Raw genomic sequence first — 10761 nt, 5'->3', positions numbered from 1 at the left:
TATGACTCCTGTCCTCATTGTGATGAACCAAGCGAGGTAAATATCCTCCCATTTTAAAAGCTTCCATTTTTATATTATTCTGCTCATGCAGTTGATCAATACACAATGAAGCTACCAGGGGAAATTCCTTGTGGGTTCGAGCAGAGGATGACATTATTATTAAGTTTATACTGCACAGGATGTATTAGCACTGACATGCTGCATTAGATGAATGACAGTTCACTCCAAGGTTTGAAGTTACCTGGATTTTGACTGAATATGATATCCTGACTGAATCATAAAAAAACTTTGAGAGTTTACCTGCATCATTTATTTGATGCAAGTCATGATTGTACCATGACAAGATTAACAGTTTTTTATTCTCTATTTTTTTTTTTAGGTGAAATGTCTAAAAATAGCACTGATGATGCATTCAGAAGTGCACAGCCTGTGTGATGTTGCACAGATGTAATGAGTTCAGGTCAGGTCAAAACACAGACTCATTGTTACCCATGGTGGAGTCTGTATCACTCCCTCCCCAGCTACCTAACATCATAGGAGAGAGATTATTAGATTCTCTCAGGGTAAATAACATGATAAGCGGTTTAACAGACCGCTTGAGTTGCGCAATCTTACCACTGTGAATCATTGATTTTTTTATTTATTATTTCGGGGGTGGGGTTGTGTTTCTGTGGGTGGGTCAACATCTTTTGGGGGTGATGTATCTCTGTAGGATGCTCCAGTGAGCTGATGCATGAAATGACTTGACAACCTCCCGACCGCCGAGTAGTGCGTGCGTGCCTACGTGCGTGAGTGAGTGAGTGAGAGAGCGAGCGCCCAAGCAGGGAGAGAGAGAGAGAGAGAGAGAGAGACGGGGAGTAAGCAACTTTGTTACCAGGCAATAGCTGTGTCTCCTCCGGCACAGCGTGGCTGAAAGGAGAAGCATTTGGCAGTTATGATTGATCAGCGTTTCCTGCATCCTCTCCGGTGCGTTAGAGACGTTTGTGAACGTGATCGGGTAAAATAGATTCTGTGTCCTATTTTGCTTTCACGGATTAAAAATGAAAGACGCGCCGAAACACCTAACGAGTCTACATCTTCATCAATGTGCGTGAGGTATGTATTTGTGAGGAGTTAATCAGAATGCAGGCTGTCTTTTGTCTGACAATGTGTGCACATGCACAATCCCCAGCTAACAATCTTTACATTTAAATAGCTTTACAATCCAAACTACTGTCTAATTGCATTTTTCATGTCTTAAACAAACGTGATATGCCCCCCCATCCCCAGCAGCTTTAGAGCGTTGTTTTGTTCTTATGCCAGGCTTTGACCTTGCTTTTATGCTATTTACATAGCTTGAAGGAGTTGCTTTCTGTCCTGCTTTGTTTGAGCCATTTTACATCAGCAGCCAACAAAGCCAGAAGTTACCTCTGGGTAACAGCAGATGAAGCTTTGACTCATGCAGGCTGCAGCTCTCTCTGTGTGTGTGTGTGTGGAAGTTGCTTTCACTGCCTGTTTGACATCACACTGTGTGTGTCTTTTATTTCTAGATGACATTGAGGATATCTTAGCAGGACTGTGAGCTTGGCCATCATTTTGCAGGAAAATGCATCTTTGGATTTTGTATGTTCTGCTAAGTGCAACGTCAATGTGCACTGTGGAGATGTTTGGCAGCTATGGAGAGATTTGTCAAAGACTGTGTGCCTGTGAGGAGAGAGAGGGGATACTGACAGTGAGCTGTGAAAACAGAGGAATTGAAAGTGTCTCAGACATAAGCCCAGTGTTCTTTCCCCAGTATCATCTGCTGCTTACAGGGAACGGATTGAAAAAGCTGTCAGCCAATGACTTTGTCGACTACAAAGGACTTACAATACTGCATCTTGGAAATAACGACATATCTGAAGTGGAAGCAGGAGCTTTTAATGGACTTCAGGGATTAAAACGATTGCATCTCAACAATAACAAAATCGATGCCTTGAAGGAAGAGTTTTTCTTTGGCCTTGAAAGTCTGGAGTATCTTCAAATTGATTATAATTCTATCACTCATGTGGCGCCAAACGCCTTCAGCAGACTTAGACAACTGGAGGTCTTGATCCTAAATGACAATTTAGTATCCACTCTGCCTGTGAATATTTTCCAGTATGTACCATTGACTCATTTGGACTTGCGGGGAAATCAGCTTAAAGTGCTTCCCTACTTGGGTCTACTGGAGCACATGAACAGTGTGGTGGAGCTGCAGCTGGAGGAGAACCCATGGAACTGCTCCTGTGAGTTGATTGCTCTGAAGACTTGGCTGGAGAGCATATCTTACTCGGCCCTGGTCGGGGATGTGGTTTGCGAGTTCCCTTTCCGACTTCATGGGAGGGATCTTGACGAGGTTTCAAAGCAGGAGTTATGCCCAAGGAGAGCCATCGCTGAATATGAGATGCAACCACTGCCACATTTGAGCACCGATGCATACTATAGGACACCGCCATCTTTAGTCACGTCTTCCTTAACCTCATCCGGGATTGCACGGTCCTCATCGAGACCCACCAAGGGACCACGGCAGTCAGGAAAACTAAAATCAAGACCAACTGTTCGCAGCCCATCAAACAAACCACAAAATTACGGCCAGATCGTTTCATATCAAACCAAATCCCCCGTGCCTTTAGATTGCCCGACTGCCTGTACCTGCAATCTTCAGATTTCAGACCTTGGTTTGAATGTGAACTGCCAGGAGCGAAAAATTGAACATATCTCTGATTTAGATCCGAAACCTTACAATCCCAAAAAGATGTACCTAACAGGAAACTACATCCCTGTGGTGCGCCGATCAGACTTCATCGAGGCGACTGGATTAGATCTCCTTCATCTAGGTAACAATCGAATTGCTCGCATACACGACAGAGCGTTTGCTGATCTGACACATCTCAGAAGACTTTACCTGAATGGGAATCTGATTGACCATCTTACAGCTGGTATGTTCTATGGTTTAGAGAGCCTGCAGTTCCTGTATTTAGAATACAACGTCATCAAAGAGGTTGCTTCTGACACCTTTCAGAGCGTCCCTAGACTTCAACTCCTTTTTCTGAACAACAACCTTTTGAAGACTCTACCAGTGGGAACGTTTACCGGCCTGACATTAGCCAGACTGAATCTTCGCAACAACCATCTGAGATATCTGCCGGTGAGCGGTGTCCTCGATCAGCTAACAGCACTGGTGCAGGTGGATCTGTTCGAGAATCCCTGGGATTGCTCTTGCAGCATACTGGAGTTGAAGATGTGGCTGGAGCAGCTTAGCACGGGAACGGTTGTAAACAATGTCATCTGTGGCTCGCCTAAGAAGCTAGCAGGGGAGGATATGAGATACATTAAGACGGCTAGTTTCTGCCCTAATAACTCTGATATACTGGCCTCCATGATCCCACCCTCAGAAGAATCTTTTCCTGGCAGCACTATCACCATAGAAACATCCTTGGACTCAGACACACACTACAGCGCAATTCCTTTATCTGTGATGATTCTGGCCCTTCTGCTCATGTTCATTGTGTCCGTGTTTGTGGCTGCAGGAATGTTTGTGGTGATGAAGAAGAGACACAAAAAGAGTCAAAACAAGCAGAATCACTCCATGAACGCTTGCATCAGCTCTCTTAACATGGAGTATGGCCTTTACAAAAAGGGAGCCATTCCCAAAGTCAGGACATCTGCTGGGCATGTGTATGAGTACATCCCACCTCCCACAGAGTCCACATGCAGGACTACTGCACACCCCCCCACCGACAGCAAGTCAGTGGAGAGGGGGAGGGACTTCGACGAGTTGAGCGGTCCTTTTCTGGGTAACTCAGATGAAGAGGCAGCCAGTAATGTAATAAGCTCAGAATACAGTGCTGCGACTCCAGAGCCTCTTAACAAGCCCTCCTCCCCCCACCAAGATGATCTGTGTTACTACAGAGACGTACTGGAGCCTGACAAGCACACACGCTACAGCAACACATGCAAGCACACCGCACACTCATCCAGCCAGTTTACCTCAGACTTTGATGCAAGGCATCAGTACTCGCCCTCAGACAGGGTGCAGCAGACAATACTCTATTGTGCAGCGCCAAGTACTGTTTATGTGGAGCCTAACCGGAGCGAGTACTGGGAACTGAAAGCAAAGCTCCACATCGATCCGGATTATCTTGAGGTTCTTGAAAAACGAACAACTTTTACACAGTTTTAAAGAGACTCTGATGTTATGTGTCCATTTTAAATCAGGAAACATGTAGAAACAGACGTTTAGAGCTACATATGCATTTCTTAGGATGATGCCATGCAGGATGGAATATCAAAGGGGAATAGTACTCAGTACAGAATCACTTAACCCTTGATCCCTGTGGTGTTACACAGTGTTTTAAATCTGTAAATACCAACAAGCAACCAGAGAGACTCAGGGCTCTTATGACTCACCCTGCCATAAAATACACCCCGAAGCTGCTTCACAAACAATAATGTGAGACAGAGCTTTCACCTTAAATTACATACAGTTCATGTGTGTTACAGTTGAATATTTACGCCTCCCAGTTCTGTCTCTACAAACACAAAATTTATACATGAGACTAAATTGAATTAATTCCGCAAGTTAGGCCTGGGTGTAGGTGTTAAAAAAAGGACACATGGCCTGCACATCTGTTTGGGAAATTGTGCTCCAGTGAAAACGACAGATTTATTGAGGTTGTTTGTCGCCGCGAATGCACAACTCTGGGATGATCGTGTTAAATGCACAGGGTCATGAAAATAAATTCAGTGTAATACCTTAAATCACAGATTATGAGGACAGTAAATCTCTGATGTCTTGTTTGCAGATTTGTGAGGTAATAATTCATGCATCCTACAACTAAACTGACCTAGTGCTTAAACTGTAATCTGTGACTGTCAGTGATGAACCCACAGAACCTCCCCAACTCCCAAACCACTGCACTTGTGGATTGTGGACACATGTTGCACTTTTATTGAATTAAATATTTATGTATTGAAACTGTACTCAGAAATGTAACTGAAATATCATCATCACAACTGCATTTGGATGAATTGCAAATGAAACAGAATTGGATTTAGACCCAGATCTTTATCATATACGTCATGAAAAGGAATTAAAGCTATTTTCTGGTTTAAAAACAAATTGTTGAGAATTGGGAAACTGTACAGTAAGGACTTCATGTATTTGCATCACAACCAGAGATCTTAACACAAAAAAACCAAACCATAATTTCTCCATCAGAGAAAATAAATTTAAGCACAATACTTTTATTTTTTGTACCCTTCTAGCCTTTTAATTATAAGTTTTCAAAAACACACACCATTTGTTTCAGTTGCAGTACATTTGAGCAGATGTGCAATACAAAAAGATTCTATATTATATCTCCACATAAAAGCTGAACATCTGTCCATATTATACATTTTAAATGACTATTTTTATACAGAGAACGATTTCTTTTCCTTGTGTTTTTCTTTTCCTAAAAAAATGCACTATATTGACTCCTACAGGTCAACAATGATGTCACTTTCTGAAAATGCACAATATGGTATCATAAGCTTTTAGCCATAAATGAAGGTTTGATAACCGCATCTATCAAAGTTACATATGTTTGAAAAAATCTTGCACTATACATAGATAAACAGTTTATGTAGACAATCCGTACAAAAAAGCCAACAGTTACCACTCATAACACTCTGAAGTATGATATTTATGATGCAGTTGCACCCCATACGTGTTTATTTGAAGTGTAATATTCAGAGGCACTTCATGTGTTTTGAATGACATGTGCTTATAGGTTGACAAACTGCGATTGTTTGAGTGTATTGCATAAGAATGAAAACACTGTCTCATTAGTTGGCTTTGTTTGTTTCATCTGTTTGGGGGTTGTATGAAATCTGGCAATTTGACTGCAATTAGCAGTCTGTGTTTCTCTCTTTTAAGGAGGGGGTGATGGGTAGTGTAACATGTGCAAAGGGTCTTCAAGAGCTTCAGCTGTTAGATGAGAAGCACAACAAATAGTTGAATGAATGGCAGAGTGGTTTTATGTATACAGATAATCTATGCTCTAAAATAATCCACATCATCCATTATGCAGTGTGAACAATTTCTGGGTCAATAGTGTAAGCCCAGAGATCTGACTTTCCCTGAGAGTTTAATACACAGAGTAAACTCACGTCATATGCAGTATTATGCACTTAACCTGTCATCTTAAGTCAGCTAATTAGAGGATATGGTGTATCTGGATCCTGTATGCATGTCATCACATATTACACTGCAGTATTAGTCATGCTTTCTTTCTTCTTTTTTTTTATCCAGAAAGCAGGCCCGGTTAGTTGCCTTTTAACATTTTCAGAGTCATTTTGTTATTATTTTGTCACTTGACCTGCGACCACTCACTGGAAAGTCATCAGAACAAGTTATCTACACATTAATATACAGGTTTTTGACAGTTACATATTTAAGATTTTCTTGTTTTAAATGAGTATATTGCTGTGATGTTAATGTTAAAAACACGGTAAGCCTACAAACATGCACAGACAGATACCCTTTTAATATTTGTTGGGGTTTTTTTTCATGTAAAAAGTGGTTAAATCTGTGTTAATGGTTTCAGTTCTCAAGTTAAAAAATGCAGATTTTGAACCTGTGGTAAATTCTGTACATCCAATATGACAAATTATAAAAGAACACCTAAAACAAGGCAAACAAATATGTGTGCAAGTGGATGAAAAGCCAAGTCTTTTAACATTTAATTTGACATGATGAGTCTTTCTCTACATTTTGCAAAAGGTAGCTGTGTTCTGGAACACAGTTTTAACTGTAAATAACAGACATTTGTAAAATGTTGTTCTCTTGAAGCTTTTTGTAATCAATGACCAAATGCAGATTTCTGTCACGTGAGAATACGTAATAATTGATTATCCAAAAAACATGTTGTATTGAAATGTAACTATCCTGTGTATGTGTGCAGAGAAGAGGTCCAGTCAGTGTCTTATTCTCATGATTGCTTTGTTTGATTTTCATATAAAACAATATTTTCTATGTCAATCTCTGATTTGTAAATAAACACACATCATCAGCATTTCAATGCAAACTTGCATCAGCTCTGAAAGGAAGAAGCTATGGTCTCTTATTGCAAAACAACAGTGGGACTAGAAATACGTGGGTTAAATATGTCAACAATGTGCTGTTTCTTAAAGTTGTTAGCTGATGAATAAAAGATATGCATTCATTTGGTTGAACCTTGTTTCTGAGTTCTCTTCTAAAGCATGCCGTGTGCTGTAAATGTCACAGTGCACCAGGAGAACACTGTTTCAAATGTTGTACCCCATGGGCAACTTTCAGAACATTACAAAAATTACAATATCCCATTCAAATGTTCAGATAAACCCATTTTCATGGTTTCAATCGGGCAAATGGGAAATAACAAAGAGGGCTGTGTTCTCCGGAGTAGTTAGTTTTTAACGATGCATAAGTTTTAGGCGGTAACACCCAAAGACATTTTGACTAAGAGCTTAAACAATCAATTCTCTCTGAACAAATGAGCCGATTATCCGAGGCCCTAAGTGTTCAAACAGCTGCACAAATAACAGCTTCAGAACAGGCCTTGGGCAGTATTACAAAATGTACTTAACCAAATCGTAGTTTCTTGTATATGTTTGAACTCAAAGTGTTTGATCTCCAGCTTCACAAAGTGTTAGGGGTGATGTGCATAATGCTAAAATAAGGGTATGACTTTAATGTATCTGTGCAGTATGGGTACATCTGCATGCAGATTCTAGCTAAAAAAAAAACTATGTTCTTAGCAGAGGTAGCTTTCTGGAAGCTCAGTATCCATGGAAACGTCCAATTACCTGACACAGAAAATATTCTAGAGCAAGAGGTACTTTGCTGAAATAGAGTGGGAACTAATTCCTTACTCAGCTTCTGACCATCACGTTAAAACTGTATGATTCACAAGTTAAACTAAGGCATCGTGTGTATAAAATATTAACTACAGTTTGCATGGAACACCTCTCCCTGCATTGCATTTAGTCATGACTGAGGCTCACAGAATCTGTGTCTGATAAGTTCCATTTGAATAAAAAATAACCACAAAAACAATAAGGCAACTTAACACTGTTAATCACACTCATGTGTTTGTCAGACTGATGGTGTTCTGTTGCTTAGATGCTTGAAGACCCCAATTCTGCTGGGGAGATTGAAATTAGGGCAGATCTACATTATGTAAGCTTGAAGAGATGTGTCAGGCTGTGTGAAGACAACATATGACTGTTAGCATCCACCACAGGAAAACAAAACCTTTACAATCGCTCCCATCAGGCAAGCACACATATTAGAAATACCTCTGACTCAAAGCTTCTTGATACGTCTCTCTCTCTTTGCAAAGAGCAGAATAGTACCTCACATCTGTCGACATGTGTATGGCTCCCAGTTGTTCGTCTCAGACTCTGTGTGTCTTTCCCTGAAGCTTTTTCAGTCTTCTGTTTCCTGCTACGGCAATGCCCTGTTTCTCTCTTTCTCTCTTTGTATGTGTGTTTGTGTGTGTGTCTGGGTGCATAAATTATTGACTCAGAGTGTTTTCATGCCTGCCTAAAGACTTCAACTCACCCAGTGTAGCAAGACCTTTATCCTCTCTTTTCGACTTTGAACATTTTTGATTCAAAAACATTCACACTACTCACCAGCAAAGAAAAGGGCTTCAGCAAATCTGATGCAAGACATTCAGGAACATAGACTTGTAATTTTTCTGTTTCCAGCGTGCTTGTGTGTATGTTATGTAAGGGATAATGCCTGACAAGGTGTCCATTATCAGCACTTCAGACACTTCTTGATTCTCCACTGTCAATTAATTCCTGATTATACCTGCAATAACCCTCTTACACAACGGTCATTTGCCAGATGGTAAACTCTGTTTTGCTTGTAACACCTGAGGGTTTGACTAAGAGCTGTAAAAGTAATTCCCTTCCCAAAAACTTCTAATCCAATGGAAGTCATTGTTGACTATTCCAGGAAATAGAAAATGTATTAGCTACAACTCAGCTGCAGGAGATATTTTGAGTCCTCAGAAGAGCTCATAGAGCGCCTTACCGCAGGTATTAACCAGAAAGCGTACTCTATTGACTTCTATTGGGTTGAATACACAATACAAGTTGTAGGGTTTCAACAATTTTGTCAGAGTTTTAACACCAAGACAAGCTAGTTTACAGCAATGTTATAGCCCCAAATCACACGATTTCACATAAAGAGCAGGTCATGTGACTGTTGCAGCATGAAGTTTAAAAGCACATGGGGTGTGAGTTGATGACCATGCAATTACATGTTGTTGTGCTTATATGTCAGCTTGTGAATGAGTTGTATTAATTTAAAACAGGCTTGACACATGTTCCTGTTGATAATTCTTTTTTAACAAAACTAGTCCAGAGTTATCTAATTGACTATGTTCACAGCCATTTTCCTTTGTAGTCAGCTGGGTGAAAGGTGATGCTGCCATGATGTCTCAACCCTGAGTTCTTTAGTGGCATAGAGTTAGGGTTTCACAACTTCCAGACTGATAACCAACTGAAAAACACTAATTGGTGAAAATCCAAATGGAAATCTAGGCACAATTTAAAATAAAACAACAGAGACAACAGCTAAGGTTAGCATCCAGCTTCTTTCATAAAAATATTACTGCTAGCTAGAGAGCGGCTGAAGGCTAGTGTAATTTTGTTGTTTTACAAAACATGACAGTGAATTCGGTTCCTATTTTACACAGTGTTAGTCAGCAGAGTGAGTAGTGTCTGTTTTATTTAATGTGTCGAATGAGTGCACTATAGTCCATTATTACTCCCTATGTAGGCTGTAGGGAATGAGTATGTGATTTCAGACACAACCTTTGTGCATTAGCTGTTTATTTAACAGGCTATCAAAAAATGTGTTTTATTTTACAATATAGCCGGATTCCTAACTACATAAAATCTGAGCTTCCCACCCTGAGTGTCACATCATAGGAAAATGGCTGCAGTGTTGATACGTTGCGTTGACATTAATTAATCGACATACTACAGCCAATCAAAAACTATAAATCAGAGTAATCTAAGATTGATTTTTGTTCTTTTTTTAAACACAGCAACATGCTGAAGGGCTAGAGAGGCATTAACACCCAAAGAGAGGGATTTGGATTTGTAATGTGCTAAACTTTGCCAGTATATCTGCAACAACTGGAAACAGTATTTGTGAGACAGACTAATATTTATGAGGGCTTATCCAGGCTTATGACTGCCAACCTGGAAAAAAAAAAGTGACAAAATCCCTCTTCATCCTCCCATTTAGAGTTCTCTCTACACTAAACATGAAAATTATATTTCATATCCAGAAAAATGACATGTTGTTTTATGAATACAGTGAATTGATGTTTATAAGAAGCTTTCACAGCTCTCGAACACTCCTTATTACAACGTCATGCATAATATCATTCTCTGAGATTTTCTACCAGAATACACACAAATGTACAACATTCCCCAAATTCAAATGATACACACTGAATATCATGTTTTCCCTTCTTCAGTCCCGGCATACTGTGCAGCTTTTCTGCTGCCCTGAGTCGCTCATCTTGCATTAACCTCAGTGCATGACCGATATCTGCTCTCTTTTTATCTGCCACTTTTCCTCATGGCTCTGCAGCACATCAAGGGCACGTCCTTCTCTGTATTCTTGCCTGAAGTGTCTCTATAACAGGCTGCCAGGCTTTGGCCTGTAAATTATACTGAAAACAAACAGGCCTCAATGTACAACAAACCACG

At 40.2% G+C, this 10761-nt stretch overlaps 1 protein-coding gene across 1 annotated transcript; it reads left to right on the top strand.

Annotated features, from left to right (window-relative positions):
• Positions 1–861: 861 nt before the first annotated feature.
• slitrk5b (SLIT and NTRK-like family, member 5b) lies at positions 862–7208 on the top strand. Its single transcript, XM_061054565.1, has 2 exons — positions 862–1095; positions 1530–7208. Exon 2 carries the CDS (start codon positions 1586–1588, stop codon positions 4181–4183), a length of 2598 nt encoding a protein of 865 aa, XP_060910548.1. The 5' UTR covers positions 862–1095; positions 1530–1585; the 3' UTR covers positions 4184–7208.
• Positions 7209–10761: the final 3553 nt, after the last annotated feature.

Source organism: Labrus mixtus, chromosome 13, assembly GCF_963584025.1.
Source record: "Labrus mixtus chromosome 13, fLabMix1.1, whole genome shotgun sequence".
Taxonomy (NCBI): Eukaryota; Metazoa; Chordata; class Actinopteri; order Labriformes; family Labridae; genus Labrus; species Labrus mixtus.
This window is presented reverse-complemented; position numbering and strand designations above follow the sequence as displayed.